Here is a 25,262-nt window from a genome sequence, read left to right as displayed (position 1 = left end):
AGTTGAGTCACCTTCAAGCGTCCTCTGGCTCCCCTCACTTTTGACGCGTCACTTCCCTCACTCATCTTGCTTCTCCCCCCTCCCCGCCCACCTACTCTAACAACTTCAACCATCACTTCTCAGGTCACAACTGGAGTTTAAGATCGATATTGCACAAGTACCACGCAACATACGGGTGACCTTGGCGTACATGGACGACCCGGAGGGAGAGCGGGGGCGGGGATGGGGGGCGGTGTGATGTAAATGGAGGGGAGATGAGGGGTGCGCAGAGCGACCATCGCGGCGGCTACACCCGCCACACACCAGTCAGTTGAGCGCGTGACGCTACAGAGACAACACGTACGAATCCACTCTCAGGAACCATGGAGGACGGAGACAAGAAGAAGTGTACAGGTAAGACTCCTGCTTCTCGATTCCTTTTGACCGCTGTTGCTGCCAGAAGCCTATTTAGTGTTTTCTAAGCGTAGTTATAGTATTTATCCCGTGAGGACGCGGCGAGAGCAGCTTATTATTTAAACAGATCCAGCAGCATGCTGGAACATCCTGGATTAATGCATGCAAAGCGAAGATACACCTACAGTATTACCGGAGCATTTGCCGCAAAATGTAAACATTTTCAATATATAAATCAGAAATTATACACAATGTAAATAGTCTCCATCATAAATTTGAGTTTAGTTAATTACATATTATTCCGAGTGGTAGTGGAAGACACACCTGGGCCCAGGAACTGAACCCCCAAATTCGTTTAACTAAACAAGTTACAGCATTGATTTTTGTGCCAGTTACTGAGTATGTTAATACATACGCAGACCCCAGGGCGTAATGGTAAGACACGCCCGGCGCCTCGCCACCACTTTGGCCTGGATTCGTATCCTGGCCGGGGAGGATTGACCGGGTGCCAGTCCTTGACTGTAGCCTCTGTTCCACCAGCAGTGAATGGATACCTGGTTGTTAAACGATTTCGTCGTTTAAACGTCGTATTCCAGGGAAATTGCGATTAAGGACTTGCCCGAAACGCTATAATTGCCAGTGGCTTTACGAGTGTAAGAACTCTTGTATAAATAAATAAATAAATAAATAAATAAATAAATAAATAAATAAATACAGAAGTAAGTTTTTTCACATTTGATCACACTAACATCATGATCCGAAGTGGCTCTGACAACGAGCCAAAGTTTGTTTAGATTATTTACTCCCCATATCCATGATGTGTTCAAGTACTCGGCTACAGGGATTCTAATGAGGGGCGGCGATGGAAAAATTAAAATCAAGTGCTTGTACTACTGATAAATAGGCAACTTTTGGATACTTCGCCAAGATTTTTTTTTGAGTTTTACATCTGTAAATGGGATCAAAAGTGCAACGAAGGAGTCAGTGTAATAAAAACTTTCGAAAAAATACCTTAATATTTAAGTGTTGACATTCTAACCAATATACAAGCGTGCACAGAAACCATAACAAATAACAGGTTATAAAGTTTATTTGTATTTACTGACCTTGTTATTGGACGCATTACTAACAGCAATTATATATCTTTATTAAATAACTTTCATTATACATTTCGAGTTTTTCTAGATAAAAGTAAGCCCGTTGTTATAGGGGCTAACCTAATCTCTGGCACTTCTAAGCTCACAGTGCTCCACGTATGTCCAGGTTTAAATTATTTGTTGTTTTAATATAGGAATCTCCAATTGTGTGTATGTGTATTGATGTATGCGAATCGTAAATTGCTCCGGCAAATACGATGAAAATATAATTTTAAATTGGCAGTAATCAAATTCTACATTGGATACTATACTAGATTAAATTATCTTTTACACGCTACCAGAGGATGAAGACAAGCCGGGAACTGCAGCAGGAAATATGGGTGATACCAATAAATCAGTGAACGGGTCAAACAAAACAGGGGACACAGCTACCAAAATAGGAGACGCTATAAATAAAACAAATAGCGGGACAAGTAAAACAGGGAGTACAACAGACAAAACAGGAGACGGGATAACGAAAACAGGAGATTTGACAAACAAAACGAATGACGCGACAAACAAAACAGGGGACACGACAAATAAGCCTAGCAACGACGCGGCTTCCGCCAAGACGATACCTGCGGACACAGATAAACTAGACACATCATCACACGACACAACTAAGGACATTTCTGTTGACAAGAAGGCTGATAAGACTAGTATTGGTTCTAAGGATCACCCAGATGTAAGTGCGCCTAGATCAGAAGCCAAGGCAGCCGGGACTATAACCGATGCCAAAGCAACAGACGTTTCAGGGACCAAATTAACAGTTATAACTGTTAACGAATCAAAAACACCATCAGTCACTGACAAACCTAGTGCCCCTCAGAAAGCAGAAACCAAATTAACAGACAATAAAGACGAGGTAATGGATGTTAAATTAACAGAGAAGATAGACAACAATGTTAAATCATCAGGCAAGGTAGATAACAATGTTAAAACTGAAAATGAAGTAGATAAAACAGTCAGTGGTAAGAAAACTGAAGATGCGCGACTGGAAGACGCAGAAGACCAAGGTAAAAATGAGCCTGACGATGGTAAACAAAGACTGATCAAAAATGAAAGCAAGAAGAAGATGGATATGGCGGGAGACGAAGAAAAGGCGGGAGGTAAAGCACATTGATATTTGTCTTGTATGTTTACATTTTCACATCTATCATGGCGTAATGTTCTCCACTTCCATAGTATTTTTTATGTAGTTTAGGTAAACACACAGCAATGAAAACTGTTTTGAAGGGACGAATGTAATAGCATGAAATGCATGTGGCCGTGAGGCTTGTGTAACACGTAGGAGGCAGAGGAAGGCGCCCGTGCATGTGGACACGTCTTTAGTAGCTCTCTCCCTCATGCTATTATTTACTTATCCTTCCATCTATTGTTGAATGAATGACCGGGTAAGCTTAACCGCTAGAGAGAAGTGAGCGGGTGGGTGAGTAATGATGCAATTTCTAACGTCGTGATAATGAACTACGACAACGTTTTCCCGGAAAACGTGCAGGAATATACCGGCGGTGCGCATCCGCCCACCCGTCAGCCGTCCCAATCAATACTCATCGGGACCTCACTGGTTCGAATTAATAGATTCCTTCTTAAACTTACGTTAGGATATTAATAAACAAAGCGCGATACAGAATACTTCAGGACTGCATTTTGTATACTTGCACGGAAAGTTTTCATTGATTTATTTGGTAGAGGGGTGTGTGTGTGTGTGTGTGTGAGACATGCGCAAAGCCATGCTTGCGTCCCAGTAGTCGCCAGGTCTATCTTGGCGCCAAGGCGGGTCAGGCGGGCAATATGGTGTCCGCATCTTTCTTCAAGATTATAAGTCAGTGTTATATGGGGGCGGAAGGTGAGTGTCTGGGGAAGCTGGCACTCCAGTCGCCAGTGTTCCTGTGCTAGTTACAATGCACCAATCATCTCTTCTTGGGGACCTCTATATATGTTCACACCGGAACATATGTTTGTGAAATTCATCTAAATAGTTTATTTGGAAACGTTATTTAAGTTGCCTAGTTAGAGAATTGTTTATTGCAGTATAAATAAGACGTTAGCTAACAAAGCCTCTGCCAGAAATATATGTTACATATATGTTATGTTACATATATATTGTATATATATTAAATATATTTATATATAATAATATATATTTATATATATGTTATTATATATTATATATATATATACATATAAATACACACACACACACACATATATATATATATATATATATATATATATATATATATATATATATATATATATATATATATATATATATATATATACTTATAAATATATACATATTTATAAGAGAAATGGTTAGATAGTTAGATTATGCAGTGGACCACGTGACAGAGTACTTAAAGCACAAAGAAATCACAATAACGTGATGTATCAATGAGAAAATCAGGATCCATGAGGAAGATACAAACATGCTCAACGAGTATTGCAACCTGGAATTCAACTGCATCCTCCTCATGGTTCCTACTGATTTTCTCACAGAGTACTTAAGGTTTGATATTGTTTGTTATAAATATTTCACTTAAGTCACACTAGTATATTGACACCGTAGGTATGTCACACTGCAGCTATATATGTGATTCACCGTCTATGTTTCTGCAGTACACCGTATATATATATCATACTGTAGATGTGCCACGACAGTTCTGTGGAATTAAGCAAACCGTTTGACAACTGTACGAATGCACTGTTTACGTTATTCGACAGTAGTATATTTTACACGCATCCTGTCTGTTTTACGTGTAGAGGAATCTTTGATTTAACAGGTAATAAATTGCGTTGTGTGAATTATAATTCATTTTTGGCAATATTTTGTACCTGAGAACAGGTAGCCTGTTAAAACTTACTGATGTCCTACTAAGGCCTCGGCCAACGACAGACCTGCAGGATGCAACCCACAACAATCTATAACTCCAAGGTACCTTTTTACTACTTAGTGTAATGAAATGTACCCAAGTGTCTTTCCTTCCCGGGAATCACACCAGGAAGGTGAGGCTATTCGGCCATGAGGCTATTGCACAGGCCACTGCGCTAAATGCAATCTCTTAAGATATTTGTCTAACCTACGTTTGAAACAATCCAGTGACACTACGTATATTATGTATTCTGACAAAGTTTACCATAAATCGACAACCGTATTTCCAAACCAGTTTTTATCCAGGTCTTTCCTGAGTTTAAACTTAGCCAATTTGTATTCAGTGTTTCGTGTTTTATTTTGTATTGATACATTAGCATCCTATTAATATCCTGCTTGTTCTGCCAATTTCACCCATTTGTATTCTTCAGTGATGATCCCCTTTACTCTTCGCCGTTTTAGTGAATGTAAATTTTTATTTTGTTTTAAATACTGCACAGTATCTCCAGTAAGAGAGGCTTCAATTTCAGGATATAAGTTTATCTTCCTACTCTGTATGACTTCTATAGAATCTCTGTTCATTCTATGGTGCCAAAAACCGAACTACTGTACATAGTTACTGACGATTCTTGTTATGAGCTTTATATCAAGCAATTATACATTAATTTAAGAGACCTATTAATGGTGTCACCCAAATCATTCATATTCACACGCGAAAATTTCCACGTTTTTCATGTGACATCTGGTCACATATATTATGACCCATTGGTGCTTTACTCCAACAGCTGTGATTTGTTTGACAAATTACAGCTGACAGTTGACAGTATGTCTTAACATATATTTGCAAATTTATGTTAGACATACCAATAATTATGTACACGTGATAGCTTAGAAAGTTAGGAGATAAATGCATTTTTTTTAATTGAATGGTTTTATATATATTCAATTTAAATTTGTAATATGTTTATATTAAAACCATACATTCTCATATTAACACTAATAGTTTTAAAGCTTTAACTTTAAGGGGTTTAAGTCAGTGGTAAATATTTAAAAATTCAATTTGCAAAAGTGCTTCAAATTGGCGAGGATTTAACTTATTTTACACATCTCAATCATTCTAATTGCAGCTTTCTGTCCAGACTGAGATAAATTAAAAAATCACGATATCATAAATATATTCTTGGCATCTCACAACATGTTATCTTATGTCCTTAATCTCCTTCCTCCAACCCTCGTCCCTTCAACCACAACTCCACCCGCCACCAAAATTGTTCACTACCCACCACCACCACCACCACCATTTCCAATAGCATTGTTACAGTCCAATAAACTAGCGCCCTACTTCCCCCGTGGACAAAAAATACAAAATATAAACAAACGAAAGGTTGATGGTTCGTGTCCATTCGGGAGCGCTATTCGACCACTTATAGCACAGTGCACATGCAACCGAATAATCACCAGGGGCCAGATTCACGAAGCAGTTACGCAAGCACTTATGAACGTGTACATCTTTCCTCAATCTTTGACGGCTTTGGTTACATTTGTTAAACAGTTTACAAGCATGAAAACTTGCCAATCAACTGTTGTTATTGTTATAAACAGCCTCCTGGTGCTTCGGAGCTCATTAACAGTTTAATAATTGTAAACAAAGCCGCCAAAGATTGAGAAAAGATGGACAGGTTCGTAAGTGCTTGCGTAACTGCTTCGTGAATCTGGCCCTAGTTCGATTCCAGAGGCGGGCGAGGCGTCGGAGCACGCCTCCTTACACGTACTGTCTCTGTTCATCAAGCAGTTAATAGTTACTCAGGAGTGAAGTAACTGTTGTGGGTTGGATCCCGGGAAAGTTCAGTGCTGGTCTAGTCCTAGAGGGGCTGCTAGCTGAGTGGACAGCGTTCGGGATTCGTAGTCCTAAGGTTCCGGGTTCGATTCCCCGGTGGAGGCGGAAACAATTGGGTTGAGTTTCTTTCACCCTGTTCAGTAAATAGGTAGCTGGGAGTTAGACAGCTGTTACGGGCTGCTTCCTGGGGGGATGTGTAACAAAAAGGCCTGGTCGAGGACCGGGCCGCAAAGACGCTAAGCCCCGAAATCATCTCAAGATATGGGATTGGGTGGTTATAAATAGGAGCTGCCTCGTATGGGCCAATAGGGCTTCTGCAGTTGCCTTTGTTCTTATAACCCTCCAGAAGCCTAAGAGACTCCCTATTGCCGACAATTGGATAATCATTAACAACAAACAACTGTTGTACGTCCTGATTTCACTCTATTGTCTTTGTTCTATTTTTCATGTAAACAAATGTTGATGCGTTCATATTCCGTGGTGAAGAGGAGGCATGATGTGGACCTGGTGGTGGTGTTGACAACACCGACCTCACCCTCCTACACCGTGCCCAAGCTGCTGCTTCGTGCTTGAAGGGTTATCGTATAGCGCGGAACATTATGTTGTGTGAAGATTGCCAATAAAAAATTGTTCCCTCACCAGGAGTTAATGCCGGACGAGCCAGAGGTGGTGCTGAGAATGTTACTTTTAGTTTACAAACACTATTGTATACCTCGTCCCCTCCTTCCCTCCCAACCCTGACACACCTCGCAGATCCTCACGTCCCGCTGTTTACACTTCTTGGTCTACACATCTTGGTGTACTCATCTTGGTGTACTCATCTTGGTGTACTCATCCCCAGCTGATGTTCCCTCTGACCTGGTTATTGGTGACGTCCGCGGCTGTCAAAAAACATTATTTTTATTTGTCTTGTAAATTCTTACTGTTGAGAATTTATCATTCATCTAATAATTCTCTGGAACAGTACACAATTAGGCTTTAAAACGAGACCCGGACATACCTTGCGATGATTTCGGGGGCTCAACGTCCTCGCGGCCCGGTCTTCGACCAGACCAGGTTGCTGGACTGGTCAACTAGGCTGTTAGACGCGGCTGCTCGCAGCCTGACGTATGAATCACAGCCTGGTTGATAAGGTATTCTTTGGAGATGTCTATGGAGTTCTCTCTTGAACACTGTGAGGGGTCGGCCAGTTATGCCCCTTATGTGTAGTGGAAGCGTGTTGACCAGACCACACACTAGAAAGTAAAGGGTCGACGACGTTTCGGTCCGTCTTGGACCATTCTCAAGTCGATGGTGGAAGCGTGTTGAACAGTGTTGACTGATGTACAATGCAACATTTCTCTGAATTTTGGTATAAACGGCAGACTCCATCGCCGTGGTTAACAATAACAGTGTCTGTAATTCTTTAGAAATACACAAACACACTTTCCTCGATTTAGACGAACACACCAACACGGAGCATCGTAACACTATCCATAGCATCCTTCCTGTTCATTATTTGTTTGCACTGTATAGGGAGACAGTGATAAAAAGACAGGTTAACAATAAGAGTAGAAGTGAGACTATGTTTACAAACAATGTATACTTGTCTTCCTGCAATTACCTGTGTTTATCAACTAGCACTGCAAGAGCTGATTAGGCTTGTTGCCCAGTGTTATGACGGGCAAAGGATGTTAACTAACCTCAAGTCACCTTTGAGCCAGAGGTGTTCGAATTCTGGTAGCCGCCTGTGCTGTACTCACCCATAAATGGGTGAGTACAATATCTACTACATCACTCACTAGGGTGCAGTCCGTAGCAGCTGTCTAACTCCCAGGTACCCATTGACTGAGAGGTGTGCTGAGGCATCAGGTGAAAATACTGCCCGTTTGTTTCTGCCTCGATCGAGAATCGAACAGGAGCCCATAGGATTACGACCCCAAAGCGCTCTCCGCTCGCGCACGCGCGTATACTCACCTAGTTCTGCTTGCTTGGGGGGGGGGGGTGAGCTTTGGCTCTTTGGTCCCGATTGATTGCAACTGTCAACTGGTGTACAGATTCTGGAGCCTATTGGGCTCTGTCATATCTACTGTTGAAACTGTGTATGGAGTCAGCCTCCACCACATCACTGCCTAATGCATTACATTTGTTAACTACTCTGGCACTGAGAAAAATATTTCTAACGTCCCTTTGGCTCATTTGGGTACTAAGTATCCCCTTGTTTGTGTTCCACCCGACCACTCGTGTGTATGTGTGTGTATTCACCTAGTTGTGTTGCGGGGGTTGAGTTGTGCTCTTTCGGCCCGCCTCTTAACTGTCAATCAATCATCTGTTTCTAACTAACTAATGTTTTGTTAGTAGGGCTGCTTCCTGGGGCTCCCTTTTTGCCCACCTGTGCCTACCTCGCCTGCGCCTAGAGGGACCAAGGACGCCACTGGCATACTGGCAGCAGTTGAGTTTGTATTAGACTCAATACAATGGCATCCTTGCCACTGGTGACTACTCTTGAGGGTATTTTCCACCTGGTGTACACTTATAACCTGTTGAAACACAGGCTGAGATACCTGTCCCTCCCAGCTTTACCACTAAACTACTGGGTTAAAGGATAACAGGCACCTGCTCTCCACTTACCTGTATTACGAACCCTCATCCTTGTTTTCTCTCCCTCATCCTTGCCTTCTCTCCCTCATCCTTGCCTTCTCCCCCACATCCTTGCCTTCTCTCCCTCATCCTTGCCTTCTCCCCCACATCCTTGCCTTCTCTCCCTCATCCTTGCCTTCTCTCCCTCATCCTTGCCTTCTCCCCCACATCCTTGCCTTCTCTCCCACATCCATGCCCTCTCCCACATCGTTACCCTGTATTCCTTCTTATGCTGGCATGTGTGGGAACATTTGAGCAGGTGTGGTGGCCGCTGACGGTGTTGAAGGAGACCATATTAAACGGCCCTCATACCCAAGGCCGTGTTACAAATCAGGAACATCATCAGACAACATCACCGTGACAAAGTAGCACAGGAAAGGAGGATACAAGAGCTAGTTAACCTCTAGTATCTTAATGAGCTAGTAGTAAAGTTAGTACATGTGCATACGCTGGTACTCTGACTGCAACCGTAGCCAAGAACCTTATCCATTAGGGAGGAAAAGGAGGTGGCAGGAGGAAATCCATTATTGCAAGAACTCGTCTTGGATACAAGTACCATGGAGATTCAGGTTGGGAATAACAGCTGAGGAGCCACGTTGCAGACTTTGCAGCTGAGTGAAGAGCATCGTATGGACAACTGAGAGATTGTACCCATCTAAGACACATTAGATGTGTAGTGTAATAAACTCCATATTGTTTGAATTTGGAATGCACTTTTTCTCAAATATAACTTATGCCCTTAAAAGGTTGGCCATATTGCATCAGCAAGATGAACCAAACTTTGAGGGGTCTTAAGGTGTTAACCCCTTGTTTTAACACTTAAGAAAGTTAACTGCGTCCCAGCTGTTTCTTGGCCCGAGTCGTAGGATGAACAACCCAGCTGGGTTTCTTCCCATTAGTGGTGTTGTACATGCTGCTGTGGCGGTGTGTGGCGCTGTCCAATACTGTCACTATGGCGGTGTGTTCACTCACAGGATGAGTGACGCTGTCCAATACTGTCACTATGGCGGTGTGTTCACTCACAGGATGAGTGACGCTGTCCAATACTGTCACTATGGCGGTGTGTTCACTCACAGGATGAGTGACGCTGTCCAATACTGTCACTATGGCGGTGTGTTCACTCACAGGATGAGTGACGCTGTCCAATACTGTCACTATGGCGGTGTGTTCACTCACAGGATGAGTGACGCTGTCCAATACTGTCACTATGGCGGTGTGTTCACTCACAGGATGAGTGACGCTGTCCAATACTGTCACTATGGCGGTGTGTTCACTCACAGGATGAGTGGCGCTGTCCAATACTGTCACTATGGCGGTGTGTTCACTCACAGGATGAGTGACGCTGTCCAATACTGTCACTATGGCGGTGTGTTCACTCACAGGATGAGTGGCGCTGTCCAATACTGTCACTATGGCGGTGTGTTCACTCACAGGATGAGTGACGCTGTTCAATACTGTCACTATGGCGGTGTGTTCACTCAGGATGAGTGGCGCTGTCCAATACTGTCACTATGGCGGTGTGTTCACTCACAGGATGAGTGGCGCTGCCCAATACTGTCACTATGGCGGTGTGTCCACTCACAGGATGAGTGGCGCTGTCCAATACTGTCACTATGGCGGTGTGTTCACTCACAGGATGAGTGGCGGTGCCCAATACTGTCACTATGGCGGTGTGTCCACTCACAGGATGAGTGGCGCTGCCCAATACTGTCACTATGGCGGTGTGTTCACTCACAGGATGAGTGGCGCTGCCCAATACTGTCACTATGGCGGTGTGTTCACTCACAGGATGAGTGGCGCTGCCCAATACTGTCACTATGGCGGTGTGTTCACTCACAGGATGAGTGGCGCTGCCCAATACTGTCACTATGGCGGTGTGTTCACTCACAGGATGAGTGGCGGTGTCCAATACTGTCACTATGGCGGTGTGTCCACTCACAGGGTGAGTGGCGCTGCCCAATACTGTCACTATGGCGGTGTGTCCACTCACAGGGTGAGTGGCGCTGCCCAATACTGTCACTATGGCGGTGTGTTCACTCACAGGATGAGTGACACTGCCCAATACTGTCACTATGGCGGTGTGTCCACTCACAGGGTGAGTGGCGCTGCCCAATACTGTCACTATGGCGGTGTGTTCACTCACAGGATGAGTGGCGCTGCCCAATACTGTCACTATGGCGGTGTGTTCACTCACAGGATGAGTGGCGGTGTCCAATACTGTCACTATGGCGGTGTGTCCACTCACAGGGTGAGTGGCGCTGCCCAATACTGTCACTATGGCGGTGTGTCCACTCACAGGGTGAGTGGCGCTGCCCAATACTGTCACTATGGCGGTGTGTTCACTCACAGGATGAGTGACACTGCCCAATACTGTCACTATGGCGGTGTGTTCACTCACAGGATGAGTGGCGCTGCCCAATACTGTCATAATCTAGTCCGCCACTCTCCCACATATCTGGGGCCATCCTTAGATCCTCTCTGCCTCCCGCTACTCCCACGCTATCAGGACCTTGGCACTGACCTTGGGGAGTGCCGTCTTGGGCCGTCATCAGTATGTTAAGGAACTTAAAGCCCGGTCTAGTCCACCCGGGCCGGTCCTCGAGGGGTGGGGGGGATGATGAGTTGCCACTTTCAACACATTATGTGCCCCTGGGTATGGGGAGCATAATAAATTAATGCATATGACGGAATCTACGTATTACACAATAACTCACTCTCAACACACTCTACGTATACACAATAACTCACTCTCAACACACTCTACGTATACACAATAACTCACTCTCAACACAGTCTACGTATACACAATAACTCACTCTCAACACACTCTACGTATACACAATAACTCACTCTCAACACACTCTACGTATACACAATAACTCACTCTTAACACACTCTACGTATACACAATAACATAATACTATACTGTCAGAGACACTGATATGGTGGAGGCTGACTCCATACACAGTTTCAAATGTAGATATGATAGAGCCCAAAAGGCTCAGGAACCTGTACACCTGTTGATTGACGGTTGAGAGGCGGGACCAAAGAGCCAGAGCTCAACCCCCGCAAGCACAATTAGGTGAGTACTGAGAGGGATTATTGGATGTGATTTAGGGTTGGGCTTAAGGTCTATCCACTACAGGAGGGTTACGAGAGGCCAGAAGGTAGTAAGTTGTTGTTGTTATAGATTCAGCTACTCGGAACAAGTTCCAAGTAGCACGGGCTATGGTGATCCCGTAACTTCCCTGGCACAGGAGCGGTGATTGGTAGGAAGTCAACTTCCTACCTATAGAAGTGGGAAATACAGTGAGAGGTATGAAAGCAGGCGGGCTGTCCGCCTTGCTGACACCATGTGTGCCAACACCCACACATCGGGTCAGCAAGGCGGACAGCCCGCCTGCTTTCATACCTCTCACTGTATTTCCCACTTCTATACTTCTCTTTACCTATGCCTCTCCTTCCTCTTTACTAAAAAAAAAGGACCTGATAATGGTCCAGCTCGGACCGAACCGTCCTTACTTCCTTTATTATCAGACGTGTGTAGCTTGGGGTGCCTGATTTTCAGTTACGTTATTCTGACATAGTGTCTGTACGGTTTAATCTTGAACATTATTATTATTATTAAGACTAATGCAACATCGAGGCCAACTCAGCTTCAATAACAAGAGTCACGAAATTGAAATTGAAATAAGTTCATTGAGGTAAAATACACACAAAGGGATGAGGTAGCTCAAGCTATTCTCACCCCGTTCAGTACATCGTGTTAATACATACATAGACACACATCACAAACAATAAACATATTACCAAACATTCTGAGAGATAAACATCTACATTCCCACCTAAGAGTCACGAGCAACGACTTAGTCAACTCATTAATAATAGAAGGGCTGTGTTGCCCAGTATAAAACGAGGTTGTTCTCAGCATGTGACATACGTACAGTGTGTGTCCTTATAACGTAATGAAGCAGCCGAACTATTTTTTTATTTTAATTTATTTATATATACAAGATTTCTTACATTCTTGTATCTACTCACCTCGTCTTACCACCCTGGTTCTCTCTAATACACACTCTCGTCTTCCAGGCTTATAAGTGCGGTGTATGCTTGTATTACAGGCTTATAAGAGTGGTGTATGCTTGTATTACAGGCTTATAAGCGTGGTGTATGCTTGTATTCCAGGCTTATAAGTGCGGTGTATGCTTGTATTACAGGCTTATAAGAGTGGTGTATGCTTGTATTACAGGCTTATAAGAGTGGTGTATGCTTGTATTACAGGCTTATAAGAGTGGTGTATGCTTGTATTCCAGGCTTATAAGAGTGGTGTATGCTTGTATTCCAGGCTTATAAGAGTGGTGTATGCTTGTATTACAGGCTTATAAGAGTGGTGTATGCTTGTATTACAGGCTTATAAGAGTGGTGTATGCTTGTATTACAGGCTTATAAGAGTGGTGTATGCTTGTATTACAGGCTTATAAGAGTGGTGTATGCTTGTATTCCAGGCTTATAAGCGTGGTGTATGCTTGTATTCCAGGCTTATAAGAGTGGTGTACGCTTGAGTCCCAGGCTTATAACTATGATGAGCAGATGTATGCTCGTAGACTCAGCTTACATGTATAATGTATACAGCACACTGACTGGTTGTGGTTGAGTAGGGGTGGTTGGCCCCACAACCTTGAGCACCATGTTGTAATGCTCCTTCAATGCAATTGACAAGAGCAAGAACACGGATGCAGCCAACCTTACAAGACTCAGGATGAGTGGTTGGCCACCATTCCTTCCCTCCTCCTCCCCTCGTCCCATCCCAAATCCTTATCCTGACCCCTTCCAAGTGCTATGTAGTCGCAATGGCTTGGCGCTTTCCCCTGAAAATTCCCTTCCCTTCAGAGGATGAGTGGCGCTGCTGCCCAATAAACTCGGCCCCCTCGGAGCCAAACTTACAACACCACACTAAAACATACGTCTTACTCTTGAGAGCAACGAGCCACTCTTGAGAGCCACGAGCCACTCTTGAGAGCAACACTACCCCAACACACTGGTATTACGCCAAGGCCAATATTCTCCAAACATAACATAATATAAACAGACATATTTGGTCAAGTAAATGATAACCTTTTGACCGTTATCTTGACCTTTCGATGCCGGGTTGACAGCCGATGGGCGAGATAGTTTTAACTAATTGTATGCTTTACTATTTGACCTTTACTAACTGTAAGAGAATGTGTCTTGGAATTAATAACTCAGTTTACTGTTGAATGTGTGATGAGATATGTGGCCTTGTGGCGCGCCTTCACCCCCCCACTCCCCCCACACACACACACACACACACAAAGTACCTAGTAGATATGTAAGGTTGGGAGGGTTACCACGCTCGCCGCCAGGTACCACACACACACACACACACACACACACACACACACACACACACACACACACACACACACACACACACACACACACACACACACACACACACACACACACACACACAATGCCCTATGGTCAAAGAGGATTTTTTTCAGGGATATTCCCTGCGCGAGGCCTAAGCCTGACTTAGGCCTCGTGTTACTTATTTCTCGTTTGTATTGGGCGGTGGATGCGTATTTATGATTCGTATAATGGCTTTAGAAAGGTTATGGCTTCAGAGCTTCTAAGCTGACATTTCCTTTCTACTTCTGGAACCTGTAAGCCTATTTCCCTATGTACATGGGTTATCTTGAGATGATTTCGGGGCTTTAGTGTCCCCGCGGTCCGGTCCTCGACCAGGCCTCCACCCCCTAGGAAGCAGCCCATGACAGCTGACTAACACCCAGGTACCTATTTTACTGCTAGGTAACAGGGGCATAGGGGTGAAAGAAACTCTGCCCATTGTTTCTTGCCGGCGCCTGGGATCGAACCCAGGACCACAGGATCACAAGTCCAGCGTGCTCTCCGCTCGGCCGACCGGCTCCCTCCCCTGGGTACCCAAGCCTGCTGCGATGTAAGTGCATTTCTCTTTTTCTATTGCTCCCTTTCATCACAATGATTGGCGCTTAGTTGGTCGAGTTCTTGTACCAACCCGCAGATCCTGATGTTACAGCGGCTGTGTTGTGGTCGCTACTTCTTCTGCACTCCTCTATTTCTAATTATTTTCGTAATCTGTGGTATGTAAGTGTTTACATTCCTCCTGTTAGTTGCAAGTTTTGCAGCTTCATCTGCAACGTCATTCCCTAGTATTCCTACATGAAGCGGCACTAGTGGATAAGCATCCTACGACCCCTGACTGTATGACTACGACTCTCTCATAATACATTGATGAGAGCAAGAGAGAGAGCAAGAGAGAGAGCAAGAGAGAGAGCAAGAGAGAGAGAGAGCAAGAGAGAGAGCAAGAGAGAGAGAGAGCAAGAGAGAGAGAGAGCAAGAGAGAGAGAGAGCAAGAGAGAGAGAGAGCAAGAGAGAGAGAGAGCAAGAGAGAGAGAGAGCAAGAGAGAGAGAGAGCAAGAGAGAGAGAGAGAGAGAGAGAGAGAGAGAGAGAGAGAGAGAGAGAGAGAGAGAGAGAGAGAGAGAGAGAGAGAGAGAGAGAGCAAGAGAGAGAGAGAGCAAGAGAGAGAGAGAGCAAGAGAGAGAGAGAGCAAGAGAGAGAGAGAGAGAGAGAGAGAGAGAGACAGACAGACAGACAGACAGACAGACAGACAGACAGACAGACAGACAGACAGACAGACAGACAGACAGACAGAGAGACAGAGAGAGAGAGAGAGAGAGAGAGAGAGAGAGAGAGAGAGAGAGAAGAGAGAGAGAGACGGAGAGAGAGAGAGAGGGGGGGGGCACATGGATGTAGACAGCTTGCCAGCCTTCAAGTAACCGGAGCTGACAAGGTAGCCTGAGCTTCGTCATGTAACCCAGGACACTGAGACGAGTGTGGTGTGGGCACCACGCGCAGGTGGCCTGTTTTCATTAACAATCCCAGGTATACACACCACTGTGCTCCTGCTACCATATTCCTTATGACGGATTACACAGTGTGGATAACATAAACTAGCTCTGAGTTCATCTAATATCTTCATCTCAGAGGTTTGTTGGTCACACATGGAATCAGAAGAGCATATGTGATTCCGCACTCGCAAACTCTGGCTAGAGTACAAGAATATCCTACAATATTCCTTTTTCATACGCTGAGTGTATGAAACAGTTACAGAAACTCGTACTGGTCTGAAATCCTCAACAAAAGGGCGATCAAATATATAATGTTGGAAAGTGTGTATTTTGTGTGTGGGTTGGCGTGTTGGGGTAATGACTCATTATATACAACTGCATGTGAAATGGGTGTGGGGTGTTGCAAGGGTTGGACAGTGGGTTAGGTGGTAGGGAAGGGTGGGAGTTGGGGTTGTAGGTGTCGGTAGGTGGGCTAAGGGCTAGGTGGGACGCTGGGTGGGACAGCTGCGAGAGGGAAGGTCACACAGATGGATGGGATGGAATGGTGGCTGATGGGAGGAGGAAATGGGGGTGACCGCTGGGTGGGGGGCGGCGAGGGAGGGAAAGTGACAACGTGAGCAGCTTCAGTTCTGAGGGAGTTAGGGGGGGGGGGGAGTTGTGAGGGAGCTAGGTGGGGTGGGGAGGAGTTGTGAGGGAGCTAGGGGGGTGGGGAGGAGTTGTGAGGGAGCTAGGGGGGTGGGGAGGAGTTGTAAGGGAGCTAGGGGGGTGGGGAGGAGTTGTGAGGGAGCTAGGGGGTGGGGAGGAGTTGTGAGGGAGCTAGGGGGGGGGAGGTGTTATGAGGGAGCTAGGGGGGGGGGAGGAGTTGTGAGGGAACTAGGGGGGTGGGGAGGAGTTGTGAGGGAGCTAGGGGGGGAGGAGTTGTGAGGGAGTTAGGGGGGTGGGGAGGACTTGTGAGAGAGCTAGGGGGATGGGGAGGGGTTGTGAGGGAGCTAGGGGAATGGGGAGGGGTTGTGAGGGAGCTAGGGGGTGGGGAGGAGTTGTGAGGGAGCTAGGGGGGTGGGGAGGGGTTGTAAGGGAGCTAGGGGGTGGGGAGGAGTTGTGAGGGAGCTAGGGAGGTGGGGAGGAGTTGTGAGGGAGCTAGGGGGGTGGGGAGAGAACAGTTATGAGGGAGGTCACTTGCATCACTTCTCACAGAACTCGTCATTTTCATGGAACTTTTTACTACACACTCATTTCGTCATACTTCAGTGAGCTTTTCTCTCTCTTGTTGACTCTGCTGTCTTTCCCCTTCTCTCTTTGTTCCTGTCTATCTCTTATTAGTTTCACTTCTGTCAGAAATGATATACTGATGTCTGTCTGTCTGTCTCTCTCTCTCTCTCTCTCTCTCTCTCTCTCTCTCTCTCTCTCTCTCTCTCTCTCTCTCTCTCTCTCTCTCTCTCTCTCTCTCTCTCTCTCTCTCTCTCTCTCTCTCAATAACAACCTTTGTTATTGTGTTCGCTATATAAGAGGCACATCATATACCATCCCATATTCAGTATACAGGGTACAGTGTATGGGGTCATGATATATGGAGGGCATACTGGGTTTCTCGCCTGTTATCTTACACATGCCTAGGTACGGGGAGGTGACCCTACTTAAGCATGTATACAGTTCTGTTATCATAATTAACCAGCGCTTTCTAATCTCTTGCTATCTTGTCTTCAACACGCCGCAGAGGAGACCATTCCCCTTAAAACTAAGGAAGGTGAGTTGTGTTTATGTTCCGTAATGATGACATTGTTATATATAGTCAAGCTGGTGTGTTTGTTATGCTCTCCCAGTGGTCCCCTTGATTGATGTTTCAGCATGCTGCAACACTGTTCCCGTTGATATGTTTCAGCATACTGCAACACTGTTCCCATTAACATGTTTCAACATACTGCAACACTGTTCCCATTGACACGTTTCAGCATACTGCAACACTGTTCCCATTGACATGTTTCAGCATTTCCTTTGCACTGGACTTACCTTACCTGCGTGCATGCTCATTAACCAACTTTATGAACTAAGACATGCAACTGTTTCCTTCCATGCTAGTCGAGGAGCCCCAACCTGGAGTCAAGAAAGGTAAGCGAAGTAGTCACGTAAACATCTCCCACTAATTACCCCCTGAAGGCTGATTCTGATATGATCAATGTTTGCTAATTACCTCTTCAGTAAGAAGTAATAATTACCTTTAGGACGTACCCTCACCCCCCCCCCATCCTCATCCTACAGTTTTTTGTTTGCAGGTTAAAACTGAAAACAATGTTACTGTGAAGTAATTTGATTGGTATCATTGGCAAGGTAATTTCTGTTTATATGAGAGCTTTTTCAACAGTTTGTTTTTATTTTTAAATAATTAAAAAAGTAACATGTTTTTGGCATAAACAAATATGAAACATTAACAAAATTAAAAAAAATATACAAAGGTAAAATCAAACAATCTGGAAAACTTTTTGTAGTGCCTTTTGTAATACAATATATATATATATATATATATATATATATATATATATATATATATATATATATATATGCGAACAAGCCTGAATGGTCCCCAGGACTATATGCGGCTGAAAACTCACACCCCAGAAGTGACTCGAACCCATACTCCCAGGAGCAACGCAACTGGTAACTACAGGACGCCTTAATCCGCTTGACCATCACGACCGGACATAAGGAAGTGATAGCCGAAGCTATTTGAACCACTTCCCTGCCGGCACTCGGATGGTAATCTTGGGCATAGCATTTTATCAAATCACCTCATTCTTTGGGGCACACGCGAGGAACACAAATGCGAACAAGCCTTTGTTCGCATTTGACACTTTTGGCAATATTGTCAATATGTTATAGCTGGCTGCGGGTATCTTGAGGTTATCTTGAGATGATTTCGGGGCTTTAGTGTCCCCGCGGCCCGGTCCTCGACCAGGCCTCCACCCCCAGGAAGCAGCCCGTGACAGCTGACTAACACCCAGGTACCTATTTTACTGCTAGGTAACAGGGGCATAGAATGAAAGAAACTGCCCATTGTTTCTCGCCGGCGCCTGGGATCGAACCCAGGACCACAGGATCACAAGTCCAGCGAGCTGTCCGCTCGGCCGACCGGCTCCTTTGGTCCTGCCAGGGCGGTAAAATAAGAAAAAAACAACCACATATTTTTGTGCGATTACTTCGAAATAAAGCTGAAATATTTTGCTAAAGAACTACGCTTTTTAGTGCTAAAAAACAACATAGAAAAGTAAGGTCATTTCTGTGGGAGCGGCGCGTAATTGATTACCGGTGACATTGTGCCAAGACTGGTCCTCTTTACTCAGAATAATAATCATATATGTGTGACACAGAGGCCTGTGTAGACAAAAAATGTCAGGTGGGTTTTGACATTCAACAATATTCAAAAAATCTTTAGATAAGCTTGGGAGCCGGTTTGGGGCCCGAGCTGCCTTTATTATGACTAATGATGCAACACTGTAGGGTGCAGCCTCGTGTAACTGCAGTAATGGCTTCGGTTATGTTTGCTGTAGGATATTTAGAGCTTGTTATTATAATTATTACTCCTATATAGTGTTAAATCATGCACAAATAACAGTTCTCTATAAAAGAGTAAATATGAAGGTAAATCAAACACGAACACGACTTATGCTCATTGCTGGCATAATGTATGTATTAGATAACGTTCGATGTATTCGCTAATATATTCGATAACGTATTCGATGTATTCGATAACGTACTCGATGTATTCGATAACGTATTCGATGTATTCGATGTATTCGATAACGTATTCGATGTATTCGATAACGTATTCGATGTATTATTCGATGTATTGGATGTACACTGTTGACCTGGCAACAAGACTGGTACGTAGTCAATGATAATGCTCATCAATCCAGTTTGGATGACGCAACTGGCCACGTGCATCTGTTAGTAAACCCTGCCAGGACTTCCTGATTCCTTCTGCATTATCTTTGAGTATTAAGAGACAGAATGTCAGGGGTGAAGGTCGTTGTGTCGTTTACGGAAGTGGGCATGAGTTAGTAACCGGTTGGGTTGTGTTGCCTGGTTACTGCGTCAAGACCTGACCTTCGTCTGGTCGCAGCTCGCCTTTAAGTCACACGCAGTAGACTCCAGCTACATACGTTACATTTAAGTCACACGTAGTAGACTCCAGGGGGCCAGATTCACGAAAGCACCTACGCAAGCACTTACGAACGTTTACATCTTTCCTCAATCTTTGACGGCTTTGGTTACATTTATTAAATAGTTTACGAGGATGAAAACTTCCCATTTAACTGTTGGTATTGTTATAAACAGACTCTTGGTGCTTCGGAGCTCATTAACTGTTTAATAATTGGAAACATAGCCGCCAAAGATTGAGGAAAGATGTACAGGTTCGTAAGTGCTTGCGTAAGTGGTTTCGTGAATCTGCCCCACTACATACGTTACATGAACACTATTTGGTTAAGGAGGAATATGACTAGGCTAGCTGTTTTAGTTCCCTATGGTTTTATTATTTTATTTTGATTAAACTTAGAGTGAGGATCACCAAGTGATGCTGACGCGCCTCATGCAGCTTAAGATCTGTTATCCTACATCAGCTCATCTGAAGCCCAACCATATAAGACTAATTATTTAGCTTACTATTAGTCTGTCATTAGGAATTACCTTGTGCAGGCGATGAGTCACAATAACGTGGCTAAAGTATGTTGACCAAACCACACACTAGAAAGTGAAGGGACGACGACGTTTCGGTCCGTCCTGGACCATTCTTAAGTCGATTGTGAGAATGGTCCAGGACGGACCGAAACGTCGTCGTCCCTTCACCTTCTAGTGTGTGGTCTGGTCAACAGGAATTACCTTCTTTTAATGGCTAGTCACATATGGGATACACTGCATTGTATATGACATGGATGAAGGAAGGATTGCCACCATCATAGTGCAGAAAGGTTCCATGAAAGGTTCAAAGTCTGAGGACTTACGTACCAGGCAGGTATTGGCAGTCCCTGAACCCCTTACAGTGAGCATCCTGGTCTACTGGCTAGAACAACGATCTCGAATTGTCATGCCAGAGATCGACACTCCGGCGATCAGTGTGAATGACATACTATTACCCACTTCAGTTGGTATGGCGGGAAGGTGGGAGCGGGACGTGCGCGGGCTCACTCCATCCTAATGTTTACACTACTTGTAATATCCACGTACACCACCCTACATATGTTGACGTAATGCACAGTTAGAAAATAGAATTTGATACTAATGAATAATTATATATATTATATATTTATTTATTTATGTTGTGTTTTCATGATTCGATCTTCAAAATGTAATAATTTAAAAGCGCTACCACCTGCGCGTTACCGCCCATGTCAACAGTGACGACGCGCGGGGTTGAGGTGTCCACGCCAAGGTTAACCACGTCAAGATACCGACTTGGTTTGGTTTTATGCCCACTCCACATAAGGTTGGGGTGGACGGTAGAGTGACGGGTATCGCATCATGCAAGTCGGCGATCAATCCCCGACCGTCCAAGTGGTTGGGCGGCATTCTTTTCCCCCCTCCCTCGTCCCATCCTAAATCCTTATCCTGACTCCCTTTCAAGGGCTGTGTAGTCGTAATAGTTTGACGCTTTTCCCCTAATAATTCCCTCCCTTTACTCCACAGGTGTTGACTTTGACCATTAACTCTATCCATACCCATCCATCCAGTGTACCCATCCGTCCATTGAACCTATTCATATATATTTTCCTATTTGAATTATTTTCTGTCTGTCATAGCTGTTCGCATTGATTAATTAATAAACTCGTTTTTCCCCCTTTAGTATAAGTCATTAGAGCTCCTTGCTGTTTTTACAATAACAAAGCTGAAAGTATTAGAGTTATGCGAAAATCAGTGGATCAGTCGGGGGATCGAACCTGCGTCATTTGTCACCTTAACCTATTGCTCCACGATGTACTAAAAGAAGTAACTTAACTTGAGATCCGTCTGAATCAAGGAGTCTTGATGCACTGAGCTGGTAGACAATTAAAGTTGTTTTATTTTACAGATTACCCGCAAGCACTTCGTAGGTAATGGAGTTCTAATTACTCATTAGTGTAGCGTGGCCCAATAGGTTAAGGCGCGCGTCTGGGGATATATCACGCTGTTGCCATCTTCTAGTGAATTACAGTTATATTTGTTTAGCGAAATTACGATTGATTAATCGTAATGGCTTAACGAAGTCTTGGATGTTCAATACCAGAGTGTTACCAAGTGTTTCCTTATGCAGGCGATGAGTCACAATAACGTGGCTAAAGTATGTTGACCAGTCCACACACACTAGAAGGTGAAGGGACGACGACGTTTCGGTCCGTCCTGGACCATTCTCAAGTCACAATCGACTTGAGAATGGTCCAGGACGGACCGAAACGTCGTCGTCCCTTCACCTTTTAGTGTGTGGTCTGGTCAACACCAAGTATTTCCTTAAGGGTTAGTAGATAATGAAGGAAGGTTTGCCAAGGTCTTGCCTTACAGTAGATAGTGATACGAGTAAGGGAGGGGCGGGCGCCCCCCAGGAAGTTGCAGAGATGATCAACCCGAGTATAGAGCAGCTGGTAAAGGATGTAGATAAAATAGAGTCAAGGATAGAATGAGTTGACCCTAAAAACCACACACGTATTTTATCCACGTGTTTGGCTACACACTTTTATGCAATCTATTACACCAGTATATTAATATGAGTGGGATTGGGTGGTTATAGATAGGAGCTGCCTCGTATGGGCCAATAGGCCTTCTGCAGTTACCTTTGTTCTTATGTTCAAACCATGATTATATACAATTCCCCTATGCACTAGAGGTATGTCAAGGGTTGAGAGGCGGGACCAAAGAGCCAAAGCTCAACCCCCCCCCTCCCCCGGCAAGCACAGCTATGTGAGTATGTTTACAGTCACCGTAAAACCCACACGCCTGGAAGCATGAGAGGTGCCACGCATATGTTTTTTTTATATGTGACGTGTTATCACATGTGACGTCACAGCCCAGTGATAACACAAGCAACTACAGTCATTGTCAAGAGCAAGTCACACGCAGTGGGTTAATAATATTGCCACGTGTTGCGCACTCACACCTCAGTAACACCTAGTGTTACACACTCACACCTCAGTAACACCTAGTGTTACACACTCACACCTCAGTAACACCTAGTGTTACACACTCACACCTCAGTAACACCTAGTGTTACACACTCACACCTCAGTAACACCTAGTGTTACACACTCACACCTCAGTAACACCTAGTGTTACACACTCACACCTCAGTAACACCTAGTGTTACACACTCACACCTCAGTAACACCTAGTGTTACACACTCACACCTCAGTAACACCTAGTGTTACACACTCACACCTCAGTAACACCTAGTGTTACACACTCACACCTCAGTAACACCTAGTGTTACACACTCACACCTCAGTAACACCTAGTGTTACACACTCACACCTCAGTAACACCTAGTGTTACACACTCACACCTCAGTAACACCTAGTGTTACACACTCACACCTCAGTAACACCTAGTGTTACACACTCACACCTCAGTAACACCTAGTGTTACACACTCACACCTCAGTAACACCTAGTGTTACACACTCACACCTCAGTAACACCTACAGTGTTACACACTCACACCTCAGTAACACCTAGTGTTACACACTCACACCTCAGTAACACCTACAGTGTTACACACTCACCTCAGTAACACCTACAGTGTTACACACTCACACCTCAGTAACACCTAGTGTTACACACACCTCACCAACACCCACAGTGTTGCAGCACCAAGCAATGACCTCAATGTTTCATTAATAAACTGATCTTTGTACAGTGTGGTTCAATGAACACCATAACCCAGTTTAGTGATTGGGTTGGCTCACTGTGAAATACCAGAGCATTCAGCTAATGGCAGCTATGATGGTGGTGATGGAGAACGGGATGTCATGCTGGCTCCCTCTCTCCCTCTCTCCCTCTGCCCTCTCCAACATGTGTAATACGTTGAGGGATTGGCTGTGTGGGGGAGGAAGGGAAGGACAATATCCATTAGAACAAGAGGACTTGTTCAGTGACAATGTGTTACGTCTCGGGCCCAAAGAGCCAGAGCTCAACCCCCGCAAGCACAACTAGGTGAGTACACGAATAATAATAATACAATGTGATTACATATCTAGGAAATTTCAAGAAGCGTTTAAGAAAGAACTGTTAAAGACAAGTTACTAAACCTTAAAATAAATGTATAAAGTATAACAATGTAGAGTAGAGTAGTTAGTGATTGAGTTAAATGTGATTAACCAGATAATACCTCTTGGTGGGTTCTTAAAGCAGCATTAGCTCTGGTAAAGCTAAAACAACCCATATAGAGTCTCTGAGTAATCTGGGTTTTCTCCTCATCGACTTGGATACATTTTGTATTTCTAATTACCAATTGGATTATAACATGGTTGCCTCATGCAAGGCTGTTAACTAAAATGGATAAAGTTACAGGGTGGTCGTGTATCCTGACTGGATAAAGATTATCTGTCGTACAGGAAGCAGAGGAATGTTGTCACAGACGATTTTTGTTACTTATAAATATTCCTGTACTGGTGACTGGCTGGCTGGCTGGCTGGCTGGCTGGTTGGCTGGCTGGCTGGCTGGCTGGCTGGCTGGCTGGCTGGCTGGCTGACTGACTGACTGACTGACTGACTGACTGACTGGCTGGCTGACTGGCTGGCTGACTGGCTGGCTGGCTGGCTGACTGACTGGCTGGCTGGCTGGCTGACTGACTGACTGGCTGGCTGACTGACTGGCTGGCTGGCTGGCTGACTGGCTGGCTGGCTGGCTGGCTGGCTGGCTGGCTGGCTGACTGGCTGGCTGGCTGGCTGGCTGGCTGGCTGACTGGCTGGCTGGCTGGCTGACTGACTGACTGACTGGCTGGCTGGCTGGCTGGCTGGCTGGCTGGCTGGCTGGCTGGCTGGCTGGCTGGCTGGCTGGCTGGCTGACTGACTGACTGACTGGCTGGCTGACTGACTGACCGACAAGTGGTTCATAACTGGTAGAAATAGCCTAAGCTACTCTATCCCTTTGAGATGTATTTCTTTCTTGTCACAATAAACAAACTTGAACTTGATTCTGGAATATTCCTGGCCATATCCAGCCAGCAGAGGGCAGCCATGACGCTCTCCAGCACACAGTCGCAGGCACAGGCAAATTGTCACTAATTGTCAACATCCTAGAGGGAAATACCAATCGTAATCCTGATGGTCTACTTCAGTGGCCGAGAGCGGATTGGCCAGTTAGTTCGTTAGAGGGAGAGGGGAGCACGTGCACTGCTTGTTAGAGGGAGAGGGGGAGCACGTGCACTGCTTGTTAGAGGGAGAGGGGGAGCACGTGCACTGTTTGTTAGAGGGAGAGGGGGAGCACGTGCACTGTTTGTTAGAGGGAGAGGGGGAGCACGTGCACTGTT

At 44.9% G+C, this 25,262-nt stretch overlaps 1 protein-coding gene across 4 annotated transcripts in view; it reads left to right on the top strand.

Moving 5' to 3' along the window:
* The first annotated feature begins 245 nt into the window (after nucleotides 1-245).
* LOC123747330 (putative inorganic phosphate cotransporter) overlaps nucleotides 246-25,262 on the top strand; it is an 82,225-nt gene continuing 57,208 nt past the window's right edge. Inside the window, exons 1-4 of one of the 4 annotated variants that reach the window (XM_045729454.2) lie at nucleotides 246-393; nucleotides 1,832-2,638; nucleotides 17,490-17,519; nucleotides 17,852-17,881. In XM_045729454.2, the coding sequence (XP_045585410.2) occupies nucleotides 363-393; nucleotides 1,832-2,638; nucleotides 17,490-17,519; nucleotides 17,852-17,881 (898 nt within the window). In that variant the 5' untranslated portion in view covers nucleotides 246-362. Of the gene's footprint in view, nucleotides 394-1,831; nucleotides 2,639-3,308; nucleotides 3,379-17,489; nucleotides 17,520-17,851; nucleotides 17,882-25,262 lie in introns of those variants that run through there. The other 3 variants (XM_045729457.2, XM_045729456.2, XM_045729455.2) reach the window with 3 other exon arrangements.

Source organism: Procambarus clarkii, chromosome 94 (assembly GCF_040958095.1).
Source record: "Procambarus clarkii isolate CNS0578487 chromosome 94, FALCON_Pclarkii_2.0, whole genome shotgun sequence".
Lineage (NCBI taxonomy): Eukaryota > Metazoa > Arthropoda > Malacostraca > Decapoda > Cambaridae > Procambarus > Procambarus clarkii.
This window is presented reverse-complemented; position numbering and strand designations above follow the sequence as displayed.